The sequence below is a fragment of the Anguilla anguilla genome, chromosome 11, assembly GCF_013347855.1.
Source record: "Anguilla anguilla isolate fAngAng1 chromosome 11, fAngAng1.pri, whole genome shotgun sequence".
NCBI lineage: Eukaryota > Metazoa > Chordata > Actinopteri > Anguilliformes > Anguillidae > Anguilla > Anguilla anguilla.
Window position 1 is genome coordinate 6,177,040 of NC_049211.1, and position 18,252 is coordinate 6,195,291.

The following is an 18,252-nucleotide window of genomic DNA, read 5'->3' on the forward strand; positions in this document are numbered from 1 at the left end:
AGCATCAAATTAGTTACAGAGAGCTTCTATAAAGCAACGTGCTAAATCTATCTGCAGATGCCTTATTCTGAATCAGTCTATAGCTGTGATTTATAAAGTCCCGATTTATATACATGTCAAGTTTGTAACGGACATGTCGATGCCTCACCAAGAGTCTCATCGACTGTGCTGGGCACCACCTCCTTCAGCACCTGGCAGTTGGTGGTGAGAGCAGGGTTGCAGTTCATCTCCAGGAGCCACACCTGGTGTGGGAGAGAGAGGAGGACAGGAAATGACATCATATCCTGGATATGCAGTTCTAGGATAGCAATACTAGGGGGTAACAGTTACTGGGCAGGGGTGCCGTAAGGGGGGGGGGGGGACCCACAGAAAATATTAGAACATAGGATTTTCTGGGGTGGAGGAGGCCCAATGTAAGCTCTTTTCCTGGGGCCCAGAATCCCTGGTGGCGCCCTTGGTTACTGGCTGGCCACGCTTCGCAGACTGCGCTGATCGTCAGAGAGAAATTTGCTTTTGAACTTACCACAATGTGTTCTCATATTCTGTTTTTTTTTTTTTTTTTTTAAGCAGCCAAATGGTCATTTTACCATCAGACCCATAGCCACATCTTAGGAAGAGAACATGTTACTGCCCAGTTTAATAATGAGAGAAAATTTGCTGCATTCTCATTCTTTTCTTCCTCTCCTCTCTCGCTCTGCAACTTTAGATGACATTTTGACAAATGATGTTTTCCTTATTTTATGGAAAACAGATCCCCTTGAACCATTTTTATGCTATGGCATCTTACCTCTAGACCAGTAGTAACCAACCCTGTTCCTGGAGATCTACCGTCCTGTTGGTTTTCATTTCAACCCTAATTTGGCACACCTGACGCTACTAATTAGCAGCTTAACAAGCTCTCTAGCTGTTGAATGAGGTGTGTTTTGTTAGGGTTGGAGTGAAAACCTACAGGACGGTAGATCTCCAGGAGCAGGGTTGGTTACCACTGCTCTTGACCATTGGTTTTAATACATGGTTTAGTGCCAGGTCTTTTCTAAAATGTATGCATTTCTTCATTGTCACCATAAGAGGGAGCTCGTACCTTACTGTGGCAGAGCTAGTGTTTGCCGTCTTTTTACAGGGTACTGTAGTTGACCTATCAAATTGTTGCTCCATATTTTACCAATGCATGTACTCAGACTGGTCATATGTGTATGTCGGTGTGTGTGTGTGTGTGTGTGCGTGCATGAGTGTGTGTGTATAATTCATAACACAGTGACTGAAGAATGCCCCTCCTTTTAATCCCTGCTGTTAAATCCTGTTTACACAGCTGTCTCGTCCATATATGCTATCGTCATTTTGACTGGTGGCTTTGTGTTTTATGTCAGGTCCCCTTCATAAAAAATATGTCTCGAAATAAATAAATAACATATAAAAGCTGTAAATAACCACAAGAGAATATATATATATATATTTTTTTAAATAGCACTTGTTACACCACTGTGCCTTGTAGTGGTTTTGCCAGAATTAATTCATAAAGCATGAAAGAAACCTTAATCGAATTTGTATTCTGATTTGAGACATTAGCTCTTCATTTTCAACGTTTAACACATTCAGTTATGCATCACCAGTTCCTATTACCATTGGTTTTAGTTCGTAGTGTGAATGACAGAAGCTATTTTTATGGTCCCTTGTTGCTTGAAAGAAATACGTATGCTGAATGTGCATTCTTAATTGAGTGAGTGTATTTGTGATGGGGCTCAGTGCTGTAAACAGCATTAATGGTGTGTCAAAGGTTCTACATTTTTATGGCATTTTTTTTGTTTTCCGCATTTTTAAACAGACACCTGTCCCTCTGTGCACCGGCTACCCTGAGCAACAATCAAACATTGCGGGTCAAAGTTCACACAAAATCCCCGCATCGTCTGTAGCAGCGATGCAAAATCCGCAGTTCAAACGGCGCAAAGTCCAAGTCGATTATAGCCTTGATATGTTGTGAGGGTCAATGGTGAGGAGAGTCCTGCAGTGAGGAGAAGTGCTCTGGGCGTCTCATTAAGCACGAACAGCAGTGTGTCAGACTGGCTGAGTAACTGTGTTCGTAATGAACTTGCAAGACCCAAAGCTCAAGAGGAGCTCTGGCAGGGTTAGAGAATGTATTTAACCTGGATTGTGTATACATTTCCAGCTGTTAACAACCAGACGGTAAATATAAGAGAATTATATGTTACTATATATATGTTGACTGTGGATGACCAGAATTGTAATCTGATCAAAGGAGTAGAAGTTCTTTATATAGTGTTTAAAAATTTTTTTTTTAGGGCTGCACATGTATGCTTCTTCAGACAACCACACCCCTTTCCTCCCCCTCATCCCTCATCAAATATCATTTCTTTTGTCCCCCCCTCCCCCCCAAGCCCCACCCACCTGACCTATTTGTGTTTTCTTTGTGTGGAAGCCATTGTCCCCGCCGCCATTTTGTTTATTGTTCCAGCTGTATTTGAATACGTCGGGGTGATGTAATCTGAAAACAGATGCCTCGGGGCCTGGTGACACTGTGTTCGGTGATGTCCCTTATGGTCTCGCTTAGCAACAGGGTGTCTCAGGGTGGCTGGGCCTCTCCAAAAAGAACTGGCACGCTCGAGTGCCGAGCCATCCATATTTTATACGATCCAAGAACAATAGCCGATGACTGGCCTGTTCACAGATCAGCAAATACAATTGAGTTATAGATTAATAAATGAAGCAATGGGGCTGGTTAGTACTGCAAATGTAATATGTTGTTTTCTCCCTATACTAACAAGAAAACCTATAAAAAAAGTAGATGTACCAAAAACTTTATTCAAGTGGTGAAGGTGAGACTAAAGTTTGAGGAAATGGCACAGTCTGAACTGTATGCTGAGCCTCATAAGAAACTTAAGAATTGACTCATGCCTGCAAAAAAAATCATGATAATAATTTTAATTTGTAGTGTGAAATGGTCCCCCAAACATTCAGTCCGAATCCAAAATCACCATGTAGACCCAAAAAAGCAGGTTTATAACCTGAGAGCTCAGTTTCTTTGTGGCTCGATTTGCTAGTTTGATTTGAAGCAGGATAGTTTTATCCAGGAGGGTCCTTGGTTTGAAAACAGCACACAAGGGAGTTGCTTCTATCAGTTACAAACATTCGATGAAAATCGACTTCCACGAGAGATGACATGTTGAGGTAAATATGTTACATTTACAAACTAGTCCCAGAATGTGAATCTTGAAACTGCCTCTCTGACCTCCCTCTCCCTGTCCATCAAGGCCAAGCACTCCCCTCCAAAAACAGTCGCAGAGATGAGAAAGAGGGTTTTAAATGTTCCTGTCCCCCCCTCCCCCCCCCCCCCCCCCTGCCCCAAGTCCTCGTCTCACCTTGAAGTCCTCGTCAATCATGAAGTCGCAGCCAATGAGATCGAAGAGGCCCAGCCTGCGTTCCAGCTTGGCCCTCACCGCCAGGAAGCACTGCGTCATCACCACCTGCATTCTCTTCTGTTCCGCAAAAAGGAAACGCACAGTAAGGAGCGACATCTCTCTAATATAAATTATCTCTGCACCGCCTCTTTTATTGAAGTTTGTCTGCTTGGTGTGGGTTGGATGTGTTAATATCCAACACACCTTTTGTGCTACTATTTTTGTGTTACTTTCAGTACATTTTGTGTCAAAGCCACTACTTTTGTGTTACAATATACAATTTACTTGTCACAAAGGGAGACTTTTTTTAAACATAGACAGTAGACACAGGTGTTGAAAGTAACACAAGATGTGTTGTCCTTAACTAGTCATAGAGGGGTGTTAATAATGACACATAATGTGTTGTTTTTGACACACCTCTTTTGAGGTACACTTGAAATTGTGCTTGAAATGGTTACTTGAATTGTAAAAAATAAGCAGTGTGCTCATTAAACATTCAGGGTTCAGGTCATGATTTCAGGTCCAAGTTGTGAGCTGACCACTGCTGTGGTCCCTTTAAGTGGGGCTGCTTCAGAAAAACATATCCAGACATACCAGCCGATAATTTATACAAACGTAAGCGTTTATAAATTATGAATAAGGATGTCTGCCATGTAAATAAATTATCACGATGAATAATTTGCCAACCAGGGCTCAGTTTTATTTTTTAATTTTTGCTATAATAGTCAGATTAAATGGATGTAGAAAAATGCAGCGCTTGTTGCTTCAGCGCTTAACTGTGGCCCTTAAAGGCTGCCCTTTAATGCCCCGGGTAAATAGCGTTGCTATGACGACCTGGACTCTGCGTCAACCCGCGTGCCCGACTTCCTCCTTCGCCAACCACCTGACCGAGCTCTCTCGGGACACCTCTCGTCCAATCAGGGTGACCCAAACACACAGAAGGGTGAGGGGGGGGTGGATCGGGGGGTGGGTTGTGGGGGGGGGGGGGGGGATGAGAGCTTTAATTAGCCCCCGTCTGGCTCTCCTTTCCCCCCTTTGCATGCAACTCACCGCGAAAGCGCCGAGCGCCCAGTCCTGGGGGAGCGCCTTGGCCTCCCTGAACTGCTCGTTAACGTAGGTGTTGAAGCGCTCCATGGACCACACGGTCTCCTCCTTCAGCTCGCTGTACCGCGGGTTCTTCTTCTGCATGTACTGCTCCCGACACGGCAAGGTGGGGGGGGGGGGGGGGGGCGAGGGGGGGTGTGGGGAGAGGTGTGGGGACAGAAGAGAGTAATAATAGGAGAGAAAGTTAAGTGTAGAGAATGAAGAAATGTAGCACAAGAGGTAAGAAGGGGAAGGATAGAGAAAGCGTGGCATTTAGACGTTTTTCTGTCTTCAATACATCAACAGATAGCTCTATAGCGCCTTTTGACAGCGGTGCTTAAACTGTAAATACTTTGGTTTCTGAAACCTGATTTTAGCTGAATGTTTATGGAAAAGTGCTCAATAAAAATTTATGAGGTGCTGAAGAGGGAAGACTATAATCCAGTGGCGTTACACTCTTTCTTTTTTTATTCCCCCTCTACCTGTCATGGAAGGATCTGCCATAGGCAAATTAAAAGAACATTCACATGCTTATGCTTCTTACCCAGAGAGCCAAAATAAAAAAAAATTTAAAATGATACTTAACAGTGGAAAAAAAAACAGGCAACAATCGCTGTTCGCTGCTTTGTTGCGTTGTATCTGTCCCTTGTATCACCCTGATTTGGCTGGTTCATATTTGCATTTCGCCTCAGGGCAATACTATCACTCCGCAGAGCAAGTTGTTTTTTGAAAAGCAAAAAAAATGAGAAGTTTACAAAGTAGAAACATGCGCGCGCACATACACACGCACTCACTCACACACACACAAACACACACGCACATACACACACGCACTCACGCACACACACACAAACACACACGCACATACACGCAAACATATGCACACACAATCCCTTTCCAAATTATCTTCTTGCCTCTTGGCAACATTATCGCTCTACATAGCAAGTTGTTTTTTGAATAATAAAAACTGAGATGAAAGTTTACTAAATAAATACACACGCAAACATACACACACACACACACACACACACACACACACACACGTACACACACGTATGTTGCTGAAAAGGAGCATTGAACATCTGTCCCAGGTCATCAGTGACATTTCCCTACAGTAGACAGAACCATGCGGTGGCTACAGGACTCACCTGGTTGGTCAGATGGGCAGAGAGGTTGTTTGAGTTGGGATCGTAGAGGTCACAGGTCAGCCTGACGTAACCGTGGCGAAAGAACACCATGTAGGGTGCGGTGCACGCGATGAGGAAGTAGGACCGCACATCGAATTTCCTGCCTTTCAGAAGCAGGGGGTTCTGGATATACCTGTTTAAACACAGCGGGAATTACTTACAGGTATTAACACACATTCAGCACGGTGCGGTTCAGCGTACCTTGGGCATACTTAATGCCGAATAAGCACAGTCGGAACATTTGTTCGGCTGCCTGAATGCAGCAGACCTTGTCGGAAAGGTACAAAACAGCAAAAAAAACGTTGTGATAAACGTGACCACTAGAGGGCAGTGTGGTTTTAGAAAAAAGGGGGTCATGCAAACACGGGGAGACGATGCGAGCGGTTCTGTGTGCCCGGAGATGCTCGGAATGTTCCGACGCTCCGTCTGAGGCAGTAACGTTCCAAAGGGGGCTCTGCAGTGTCGAACCTGTGGTACTATATATAAAGAGGGCTCCAGGCTGCCGGAGAGCAGGTTTCAGACGGCATCACACCAGTGCTCCCGTCTGAGTAATGATGACACCCCTGGCCTTCCGTGCGTCAGTCTCTGGCGCAAATGAGGCCTCTCGGTGAGTGTAGCCGCACGGAAGAGGAAAACCTTTCTTTTTTTTGTGATCGAACGTCTTTATTTTATACTGTATAAATGATGACAAAGTCAAAAGACAAATACAATAAATAAATAAAACGAAACATAAAAAAAAACAAAAAAACAAAACAAAAAACGGCAATGAAATCAAGCAAAGCAGATTGACAGGTATGGTATCCCCCCCCCCCCCCAACCCCCCATAGGACCTCAAAGAGAACTACAAAAGACCAGTGATGGTAGAATATACGTCAGACCAGAATTTTATATTGGATCCACTGGCCCTGAGGGAAATGTAGTTCATGTGCAGAGAGACATGCAGAGAGTCAGTTCACCGAGCGGGTCAAAATAATGGCGGTTTACACTGGGAGGAGCTTCTGGCTTTACGCGGAACTTTGTTTTAACGCATTTCAATTAAACGGCTGTAAAAGATTCTGGAAACAGAAATAAAATGTGTATGATGAAGTGAAAAGACACAGGAGCACCAGGAGCACTTCAGCACAGCCTAATGTATAGAGGAGAGAAGAAAAAAAAACAAGCACACATCAACCTACATATATTAGCACATTTAATGAGCAGGTCAAGAAGAGACTGACATTTCCACGAATATGACGCCATCCTCAGGAAACTGGTCTTTTCCTGTTTTTTTTTTTTTACATTTCAGAAGCAGATATCTAAGGCATAAAAATAGTTGTCCTTTTGTCCTTTTCATTAAATTTGCTCATTAACACGAAATCAGTGCTGGCTCTCCTCATTCTTTGAGTTTTCAGTCTTTCTCTGAAGTCGATATACTGTAAGGAGTCCGTTTGGACTTTTTGAAGTGCCTACTCTGCAGGGGCAGAACTGGTCTCTGGACATTAGGTTCTCAGTTTGGATCAAGAGACTGATGTTGATTGGGCCCCTAGATAAAGATGAATTATTCCACCCTTTTCCTCCCTGTTTCCAATTCCCCTCTTTCACATCTTCCCCAACTTTCTACCTTATATTCCCCTATCCCCCCCAAAAAAACATTTTCTCTATATTTCCTTCCACATGACTGATTGGTTTTGATCGATTTTGTTTTTCGGGTTAATAAAATGTACTGTACATTGTACAGCCCAGAGGATGACATGTTACAGTGTTCAACGCTTGTTTCCAACATGGTCCTCGATGGAATACCTTTCCTACCACAAGCTAGCTTCTAGTGACACAGGATTGCCTCTCGATGGAGTGTTATGTCCAACCCATTGCACCTCTCAGTAATCGCTAAATTGTCATATTGATGATTGGTGGATGTAGGCCTTGTTTTCCTCTGTCCTCATTGTAATTTTCCTCTGGGTAAGACCGTCAGCTAAATGCCTAAAATGTGAATGTTAAATATTTTTTTGCTATAGAGTCATCTGGGGAGGGGAGGATTTAAGCTGGCAATTTTTGTCCCCTGCATGAGCACTCTGTCAGAAAATGGGCGGTTACCCCAGCACAGACACCGCAGCACAGCACGCACATTATAGAGGGGAAAATCGTGACCACTGTCGATGCTTTTTTTATTTTTTAAAATTTTTTTTGGAAGAGTTGCGTGCTGAAACGAGGTGTCACAAATTGGCATGAGATGATGCAACAGCGGGACAGCAACAAAAAAAACACGAGCACATCTAGATAACGTTTGCCCCGAAAGAAAGAACCCATCAAAGTACAAAAACAGGTGTAACAGCATGTCTGAAAAGGGCACAGGGAGCAAGAAAATGTCAAATATCGCACGCAAAGTTTTGCTTCTTCATTAATGAGCAGACAGGCAACAACAGCTGACGTCTTCCACTTCTCTCATACCAGGGGCAACCTTGTAATTATTACCGTTCTATGAATAATTCCATCTAGAATTTACCCACGGCCATCGCTTCTAAATCTTTCTCTTTCTACCATAAGAAGATGAGCCCAGCTTATCTGTCTGATAGAAGAGAGAGAGAGAGAGAGAGAGAGAGAGAGAGGGGGGGGGGAAATGGCCGAGTGACATCTTCAAAGAGAGGCCAGGACACACCTGAATGTCCTGATTCATAACCGGGTGAAAACGTGAGTGAGAAAACCTCTCTCTCGACTGAAATTTCTCTCCTGAGGAACAGATGTCACTTCATTAGCACCCTTGATAAAAGCAACCACAAAGGGCTATAAAATAAAACAAACAGTAACGTGCTGTTTTTTTATTCTGAAAAAATATGAGAAAAATATATTACCTCTTTCTGATGAACTGCTCAGAGAATTTGTTAACAGGCGATAATTTCATTTCCCCATAGATAGTTGTCAAAATTATTTCCAGTACTTCTCTCACTCTTCCTTTGCAAGGATGACACTGCTGAGTCTTCTTCTTCAGGGGTTACGAGCTGAGCGAGCCACAGTCATAAATGTTTTACGCAGTCTTTCAGGACCACAGCCACTCCTGGGGCACACAATTCAAGTTGTTTTGAAAATGTTTGGGCACTTTTTGGGGCCACAACAACAGCTAGGTTAGAGCCACAGAAACCCCAGGGCTGGCTCTGTTTAAATCATGGCTGAATACATTGGATTTGGTCTTTGATCGTTCCTCAGAACACGAAATCTTTCAAGATCTCTCAGATCCTTTTCGGCTGTGCTTCTGCGCTTCATTTCCAACTGCAGATTTTTTTTTTTTTGATCGGGCTCAAGTCTGGGAGCCTGAAATTTTTCCATTTCAAAAAACAGCAATTTTGTGGTTAGTTAAGCATTTCTTGGTCGAACGCTGAGTTTTGATTGGAACCGGGCTCTGGCGGCAGCACCAGGCGTTTTTCTCCACCCCCCCTGGAGGTGTCTGATGGGGAGCTGGGTCAGTGCATGGAGGTGCTGATCATTCTTCTTTTTTTTTCTTCTTGTTGAAAAATGTAAAATTGTAATAAAATGCTCAGAGGGAGCTGTGCCGGCGCTATGCAGATTCATGATGGAGCCCCTTCTTGCCTCCCCACCCCCCCCCACAAACCCCCCAAACTTTAGCCACTGCTGGGTACTATGAGGACAAAAAAGTTGTAGCGTAAGATATTGCGTATGCCCTAGACTGGAAAGCGGCGGGGGGGGGGGGGGGGTAGCGAAATCAGCGCCGTTCCTCACCTCTGTACGATTCGGGCCTGGGGGGGACGGAGGGGGGGCCTCCTCCTGCGGTTCTGGTTCTCCTCGGTGCTCTGCAGCTGGGCCTGGAAGGCCCGTAGCTCCTCCTCCGTGCGCAGCAGGAAGATGCCCCGCCCCTGATTCAGGCCCGTGGGCTTGCAGATCCAGGCCTGGGAGCCGCCGTCCCCCGCCGCCACCGCCGCTGAGGGGGAGCCGGGGGAGCAGACGCCAAGGGTGAGTCGAAAAAGCACACACACGCACACACGCACACGCACAGTCCCGTACTGCTATCCTTGTGGGGATTTCCCATTGACTACATTCATTCCCTAACCTCTAACCCTAACCCTAACCCTAACCCCAACCACTACATGCCTAACCTTAACTCTAACCTTAACCTAATTGTAGCCCTAACCCTAAGTCCTAACCCTAAAACAGTCTCTTGGCCTTGTGGGGACCAGCAAAAGGTCCCCACAAAGCATAATGTTCCTCATCTTTCTATCCTTGTGGGGACATTTGGTCCCCAGAAAGATAGTGTTACAAGTTCACACAAACACACACAGACGCACACACACACACACACACACACACACACACACACACTTCCTGTTGACCTACCAGACCATTTCATGAAATTCATACGCAGCAGCAGAAATATTTTAATATTACTGGTGGTATATGTACATTCATCATCTGTATACATACTGTATCAAGCAATGTCATATATAGTTCAGAAACATGACATACGTATAGGATATGTTGCACATACGTTAAAGGTATTTACAAGCACTGTCTTAATGTTATTACATTGCACACTGATAACAATGTCATACTTGATGTTATTGTAGCATGACATCGAAGGAGAATGACTGCAAATAAAATGTAGATTCCTGAAATAGCTATAAAACATCGGTTTGCTCATCACTCTAAATTTCTATCATTTTGATAAACGTCTTGCGTTCGATTTAATTTCATTCAGATCTATTCGTATGAACACAGCGATCTGCATGATACATTACCATTTACACGCTTTGCCTGGGGCTTGAAAGGACACATTGGATCTGAAGCTTGAAATGGAAGTGGAAATGGTGAAGAAGAAAACGTGACCTTTTTTAAAAAACAGAAAATGTAACCCCGGTCCTTTATGAAGGTCAGCCGTGTTTACCGTTGTGCTGAGCGAAGAAGGCCTCTTTCTCATCTCTGACGTCCATGCGGAAGGTGTCAGGGAAAAAGTCCTCCATCTTCAGCCTCCTGTGTGACAGGGCGACACGATCGGAGCCAATCAGATAACATCTTCGCCTTTCCTGCCCTTTACCAAGCCTCATTTCGCTCTTTTAGGGGATGATGGGTGGTGGCGAGCGGGGGGGGGGGGGGGGGGAGGAGAGGCGCCATGGGTTGATCTTCCAAATCCGTCCTCGTGTGTTGTGGTGTGGGGTCATCAAGGCCAAAGTCTCCCTCACAACTAACCCTTAGTTGTTCCGCTTCGTGTCAGTTTTGCCGTCTGATGGTGCGTCCCTGATTCAGACTCAAAGGCAAGTCTGTTTTTTTTTTTGGGGGGGGGGGTGCAAATGCAGTTTCTAGTTTATTTTGTTTTGAGGGGAGCTGAATGTGCGAAGTTAAGGATGAGCGTGGACTGAATCCAGGCCTCGAGTTCCTGTCATACAGGGCCATTTTTTTGATGGTATATGCTGAAAATCAGGTGCGGTGGCCTTGGCGGGGGTGACATGGGGGGTGGGGGGGGGAGTGTTGGGATTGCGATCATAGACTGGAAGGAGCAGGGGGGGCTGTGATTGCAAAGGGCACCAGCGGTTTAAAAAACTAAAAACTGCTGCAGCCAAATGGCACTTTTGCTCTCTCATGGAAATGGGGGGGGGGGGTCATATGTTTGTGTCCGTCTGTGCATATATGCCTCCTGTCATGTGACCCTCACACTCCGAGTCGACAGTTTTAGTATAATGGGTAAGGAACTCGTCTTGTAACCTAAAGGTCACAGTTTCGATTCCCGAGTTGGGCACTGCCGTTGTACCCTTGAGCACAAGGTACTCCATCTGCATTGCTTCAGTATATATCCAGGTGTATAAATGGATAATGCAATGTAAAATGCTATGTAAAAAGTTCTGTAAGTTGCCTTGGATAAGAGCGTCTACCAAATGCCTGTGATGTAATGTAAAGTCGGCTGTGCCCTCCTGGTGATGTCACTGATACTCAGAGTGGCTCTACGGCTGCGCGCTGTCTCACCTCAGGCCGCGGCCGTGGTTGACCTTGCTGCTGACGCGCTCGTACTCCCGCAGGCTGCACAGCAGCCCGATCTTAGTGGTCAGGACCTTGTTGCTGGGGATCTGGAACAGCAGCTGCTCCCCTTGGTGAATTAACGAGAGAAATTCCTCAAAATTCCGTACAAAAAAGGTAAATTCAGTACTTCTTCCTAACGTACAGACGTTAGGAAGAATTTTTTCACGCAGACAGAGAGTAGTCAGTGTGTGGAATAGCCTGCCAGGTCATGTAGTAGAGGCAGAAACTCTGTATGAGATTTTCAAGGCCAGGCTTCATACGGTGTTAGATACCAACTAGTCTGTAGGTAATCAGAGCGTTAATTTAGTCAGGAAAGTGGCGAGCATTGTTGGGCTGAATGGCCTGTTCTTGTCATAAATGTTTTGTTATGTTTTGTGATCTTTGTTCATATTAACGGCTTCCATGATTTATCAGCTTTGTGGCTCAAATGACTTATTTATCTTCGCGTTTTTACAGAAAGTCTTCGTTAACGATCTTGATGGAATTTCCTTAAAAGCCGTTACCTTCCCTGAAGTTGTAGTAGGCGACTTTCGACTTGACCTCGCACCACTTCAGCTTGTAGTCTTCCCGCGTGTTGTCATGGATACGCCGCCACCCTCGGCTCTCGCAGTATGATGTCACTCTGTTGGAGGAAAAGGGCGACCGTTAGTACAGCACGTTCAGGACGTTTGAGAACATGGCCGCCCGTTCGGCCTGTCGCACACGTCACGGACCGAGCAGGTCCCAAACACTCACATGGCGGCCCCGTTGCCCCCTCCGAAATAGAAGAAGGGTCCCGACCCCCGCGCCTCCTCTGCTTTTCGGACCCGGTCCCGCACACCCCCCTGCAGGGGCGCCTCCCCCCTCTGGGGTCTCGATGGAGACCGCCTGCATTCTCTAGGGAGTCCCTCATCCTGTGACCTGTGCACTGATCTCTCAAACGCAAACATGCAAACACACACACACACACACACAAACGTGCAAACACATGTGCACACACACTCTCAAGCACACACAAACACACGCAAATGGCACACACATACACACATGCATGCACACATAAACATGCAACATGTACACAGAAACGCATAAGCACACACACACACACACACAGGTGCATGTAAACGCACACATACAAACGCACGCACACATAAACATGCACAAACACACACACACACACACACAATCAGTTCCACAGTCAAATAAATTTCATTTAAGATTATTGAACTTGAAAAACATCTTGTAAGAATTATTCTGTGCTTTATTCTTGTATTCAGTACAAAATCATCAGTTTCTGGCCAGCCTTCATGGAAAATTGATCAACTGTATTGAAAGCCTGCAAAATTGCAGCACGTCATTCCTATTATCCTATTAGTGTATGCTCTATTTATACTACAGAAGTTGGAGCGGGTGGGGAGATGGGGGGGGGGGGGGGGTTAGTGTATGAGGGACAATACGCAGACTCGACAATTGTCTCACAATAATAGTCTCAGAATAATTGGAATGGTTTAGGACAATCACACCGCCTGCATGCTCAATGTGATTATGGCCAACGGGTCCATTGCAATTTGCCTGTTCTTTTCCGGGTAGACAGTGTCCCTGAGATAGCACGGAATAGATCAGGGGAGTCCAATCCGAAAATAAGAGCTGATGTAGGCACAGGTTGTTGTGATAGACGAGATAGACACCTGATTCTGCTCATCGAAGTGTTGATTGAAGTCCATGATTAGTTAATTAGTTGAATCAGGTGTCGTAGTGCTGGGCTTAAAACAAAGGCCTTCACCCACACCAGCCCTTTTTTTTTGGATAACCACCCCTTGGTTTAGACATATTTTTGTCAAACAGCAAAATTTATTTATATTACTTGCTTGTGACCTGATCTTTAGTTTTTAACCCTGACCCTGGTGCACCCCATGGTCCCTAGTTTTCATTCTACCTTCATGCATTCCATCTCTGATGTATGAAGAGCTGGCACGTGTTAGTAATTTCAAACTTTTCAAATGGATGATTTACCCTTTTCATGCCGCATTATATCAGAAACATATATTCATGTTACAAAGAATGAATATTCTATATTGATTTAGGGATATTTAACCAGTCTGATCGGTCCTCAAATGATTAATGCTTTCATCTTCTGTGATACGATGTGTCCGTTGATTCAGTCTGAAAAAAGAATACATTTCAAATTGAATAATTGATAAACCTACAACTGAAATCAGTGAATTCCTTCACACTGAAAATGTGGTTTTAAAAGTAAGGATAATTTTTCATTTTTTTTAAGGAATTATGCAAACATTAAATGCATACTAAAATCGTGTTTCGTATTGTTGTTTGTTTTGTATTGTCCTAATCGTTCCTTGTAATTATTTTGAGCAGTTACCAGCCAGGTTCTTTTCTTTTAGAGGTGTTGTAGAACAACGGAGACGCTTAATTGGTGGTCAGGGGTGTGCGATTACCACGGTAATGAGCTCATTGTGTTTTTGACCAATGGGAGAGCAAGCTGGGGTCCAGCTCCCCTTTAAGTTGAGCTCAGATGGCTTTGTGTTTGGGGATTTGGGTTCTTCAGAAGCTTGGGGCTGTATAGTAGTTGTTTATAAGTAGTAGGGCATATGGTTTTTGATGTATGTTGTGTCACTATAGTGCTTGTATCTGTTGACATAAAGCAAGATTATTTGCATGTCCCACTGACTTGTGGTGCCACAACTATTTGATTTCACTTATAATTTTGTTTTGTTCATACTGCATCTGGGTATTTCTTTCCCCCTACTTTTTATTTTGACAAAGGCTTTCACTCCTCATCTACAGAGCGTTATGGAAAGCATCGTAGGGCTTTATTTGATGGAAGCTACTGTGTACGAACTGGTAGAGAGAAGCAGTGTGATGCCAGCGTGCAGAGAAACTTAAAACAGCAGGGGTGGATTCATCTGGCGAAAAAGCCGCAGGGATTTTTTTGCAAGGGCTTATGGGAAAGCCGGGAGCTTGTCGAACACTTAAATCTCAAACCCTGGACGCCGAGTTTCATCACGCTCTCAAATTATGTAGCTTTTTGTTTATTGAATGTATCAAGGGGCGATGGCCTTGCTGACGCAATACTTTCGCTTTGCTTGCACACAAGTTTGGTGCGGTCCTATCACAATCCGATTAAAACTTCTACAATTAAACACTCCGTTTTAAAATTTTTTTATAAAACACTATTCCCCCATGATCAAATGTGGTTGCAATTTTGACTGACTTTTTGCTGCGGGAACCTAGTGCTTTATTTTTGTAAGTGGAATTTAATAGGTTCTGTTTGTGCGGTTTGATTCCTATGCATAACAAAAGATGGTTAAAAAGCTAATGAGGAGCCATTGTTGCCCCAACGCCCCGCGGCTCTTAATGGGCATAATTGGCACGCTGGTTGGCCTAATTGGGAGAGCATTAGTCTTTTGTCCCGTGTTTAGTTGGATAAAAGGAAACTTTTTTTTTTTTTGGCTCTGATGTACTCAGCAGCTGGGTACAGAGATGGATGGGGTGTTTTTTTTTTTGGGGGGGGGGGGATTATAGCTGCCAGCGCTTCTCCAGACAGGTCTGTTAGACGGACAGGGCTGGGCTGGGCTGAGGCAGCGACTGTTTGACTGCCAGCCCCTTCCAATGGGGTTCGGCTTTAAGATCAAACTCTGCTTTGACCTGCGTTAAAATGGCCGCAGGCCTTTCCTTGGGTGGCCTTCGCTTCAATTGATTTCCAATAAGATGTGTTCAGAGCAGCCGTTGGGTTCTGCTGCAATCTTCACTTCCTTTTGACTTTGCTCTTTTTTGCTCTGTTTCACTATGTTACATTTAGCAGACTCTCTTATACAGAGCGACTTGCGCAACATTTTGCAGAGCGTTTACATTGCATTTACATCTATTTGTTTATTGCCTTGCAATGCTGTAAAGCGTCTTTGTGACAGCGCTTTACAAATAAAATTGAATTTAATTGAAATTGTCTTTACGGGTGACCCGATGATCCAGGTCAAAGGGAATCAATTTTTCGGTTTATCGAAACTTGTGTTCCCATGGCGTGTATCAACGCTCAATAAATGAAAATGGCAACAAAACTCAATTTCCTCATGTAAGACACTATGAGACAAGGAAATGCCTGTTACATTAACAAAACAATTTTTATCTACCGTGACATAATGGCATTACTGTTCTCTATCAGTTTCTGCACACGCTTTTGTATTTTGTGCAACATCATTGTAATTTGCAGGTCCAGCTGATTGATTATAATACAAGGAGTTATATCCCGAGCTGTGGCTAACGATTGCTGCCAAGCATGGCTTCGCCTCGGGTCCTTATCCGGCAGGTCGAATCGCATCTGTTCGGCACATACCTTGGCTTCCTCTTGTCGGGGACAACATCGCCCGTGACGTCTTCCGTTCTGGCGGTGAGCGCCATTTCCGCGGCGACAGACCCTCTTCCGCCGCCGTCCTCTCTCTTACCGCCTCCTGCTGTTCAGCCTTCGCTTCTGACGACAGGTCTGCCGCGTTGGAAGCGGCGAAGTCGCTGCTGCCCATGTTCTGTCACCCCCCCCCCCCCCCACCCCCCCCCCCTTTCGGATTCTTCCTCCTTTCTTCCTCTCGGCTCAGATTGCTGGATTCAGCCCGGTCGTCTGGTGACATCACCGTCTGCTCGGAACGGACTTGCCATCGCGGCTGTCGTTGGGCACGCTTGTGTCTACGATCTCTGAAATGGCTAGAAACAAAATACAATCAATCGTGGCAGTCATGTTTATGTATTTATTTTTTTGTACTTACTGTAAATCGGTGGGGGGGGGGGGGGGGGGGGGGGCGGAGCGGGAGCTGAAGAGATGAGGTGTGGTCAATAAACAAGCTAGAATTTTCCTTCAGCTGTAATTACATTTTGCACGTTTAACACCAGTTTTGTTATTTCCCATTTAACTGTCTCTGTTTCAGTAAGTTATACTGTTTGTTTCTTAGCAAAAAATACACACTGAATCAATGCACAGCCAAAGGTATTTTTACCCACTGATTTGTCTATAAATGTTGAAAGGGTGATATGAAAAAGTACTCAAGAATCTTATGATTGCTAAACAGGAACAAATTGCAGCAAGTAAATATGCTAATTTTGCAAACAAATAATAAATTCAAACCTCTGTGTCTGCGGGTACTGCTGGAAACCTGGAGGGCTGGAGGGGTTAAGTGTCAAGTTCACTCAAACATGCAGAAGTTCTAACTCCACAGCGAAAGCAATGCTAGCTTTCTGTTGCAGATACACATTTCAAAGGCTCTTTGCACATCCACTTGGAGCTCCCTTGAATAAAAAAAAAATGTAAAAACAAAAAAAAGAACTGTACCATAAGTATGTGCAATTCTTTCCATATATTGCCAGTCACTTCAGGCGCTCAGGTAGTCAAAGTCAATGCTGAAGAAAAAAAAAAAATCTGAGGAAGTGCAAACAACTGCTGGTTGCCTTAGATATGGTTTCCACGACAACTGTTGCTAATTGTAGACTGAATGTTAGAACAATGCTACTACAAGCCGTGCTCTTAGTCTCTCTGAGCATGCCCAACAAACCTCTAAATTTGGGGTCATTCAATTATAATGGCCATAAAGCTTGAGGTTTGAGCCCTGTGGTAATATGAGAATACAAACGCAATCGAGACTGATTACTTTTTTTTTTCAAGGCATCGTGTAAAACAAAGCCATGAAGATATACTGGGAACCAGGTGTGACTCCAGCCTTTCTGTCGCCCTAGGCGAGATTGCGGATGCGCGGCTTTCTGTTTTTTTCCCCCCTTCGTTTGGTGCTCCCCCCCCTTTCCCCTTCTCCCCCAAGACGGATGGCGCCCTGGGTGACCGCCCCTTGTCGCCTATGCCCAGAGTCAGTGCTCTGCTGGAAACGGGGAGGCCACGTTTCTCATTGTCATGTAAATGGAAACGTGGCCTGCCTTTAAGCGGCATATCCAGTGTTGTTCCTTTTGTTCGAGAGCGCTAAGCGCGTGCTATCGGTTTCGACAAACCACGGGTCTTTCGCAGGGCTTCGAGAGCAGCATCCGTAATTACAGCCAGGGGATTAACTTCGACAAAAACACATTGGTGAAATACAAAACTTGAAGCTCTTTGTTTCCTGGAGAGGATCGTTGTATAAGCCCGCTGATAAAACTAAAGGTTTTGCCTGAGGTGTATGGTAAATGGTAGGACTCACCACTGAGACTTTGAGTTCTAATTCAGTCACATCCCTTGGTAATTTTTCGGTGCACACAAACACACAAACGGTTGCCGTGCAACCGATAGGACTCCTCCGTGTGTGAATGGGACACAGCGAGGGTGTAGCAGCAGCAGTGCGATTTGGATCGCGAACCAGAACCACCCCCAGAATCTGTTCCAGAGCGACCCGATGGTACCAGAATGTGGGGGCATATATCGCTGTTCAGGTCTCTAGGGAAGGGGCTTTTTATTGGTGCTGTACAATGCACACGCTCCTCGCAGCACCAAGCTAAAGAACACAAAGTCCATCATAAAATACACAGAAAAGCAGAAGGCACACAATGAACACAATGGCCTGTGGAGCCCAATAAATTGCACTAGAGTGTGAAATGGACATATGGTATGC

General features: G+C 44.8%; 1 protein-coding gene across 5 annotated transcripts in view; it reads right to left on the minus strand.

The window, feature by feature from the left end:
- Positions 1 to 17,077, minus strand: part of ttll10 (tubulin tyrosine ligase-like family, member 10) — a 22,885-nt gene extending 5,808 nt beyond the window's left edge. For 3 of the 5 annotated variants that reach the window (XM_035383332.1, XM_035383335.1, XM_035383334.1), the window contains exons 1-11: positions 16,791 to 17,077; positions 16,011 to 16,372; positions 12,416 to 12,587; positions 12,184 to 12,302; positions 11,627 to 11,747; positions 10,554 to 10,639; positions 9,395 to 9,593; positions 5,645 to 5,816; positions 4,464 to 4,604; positions 3,375 to 3,491; positions 149 to 242 (exon numbers count right to left, since the gene is read on the minus strand). In XM_035383332.1, coding sequence (XP_035239223.1) covers positions 149 to 242; positions 3,375 to 3,491; positions 4,464 to 4,604; positions 5,645 to 5,816; positions 9,395 to 9,593; positions 10,554 to 10,639; positions 11,627 to 11,747; positions 12,184 to 12,302; positions 12,416 to 12,587; positions 16,011 to 16,194 — 1,405 coding nt within the window. In that variant the 5' untranslated portion in view covers positions 16,195 to 16,372; positions 16,791 to 17,077. Of the gene's footprint in view, positions 1 to 148; positions 243 to 3,374; positions 3,492 to 4,463; positions 4,605 to 5,644; positions 5,817 to 9,394; positions 9,594 to 10,553; positions 10,640 to 11,626; positions 11,748 to 12,183; positions 12,303 to 12,415; positions 12,593 to 16,010; positions 16,373 to 16,790 lie in introns of those variants that run through there. The other 2 variants (XM_035383333.1, XM_035383336.1) reach the window with 2 other exon arrangements.
- Positions 17,078 to 18,252: the final 1,175 nt, after the last annotated feature.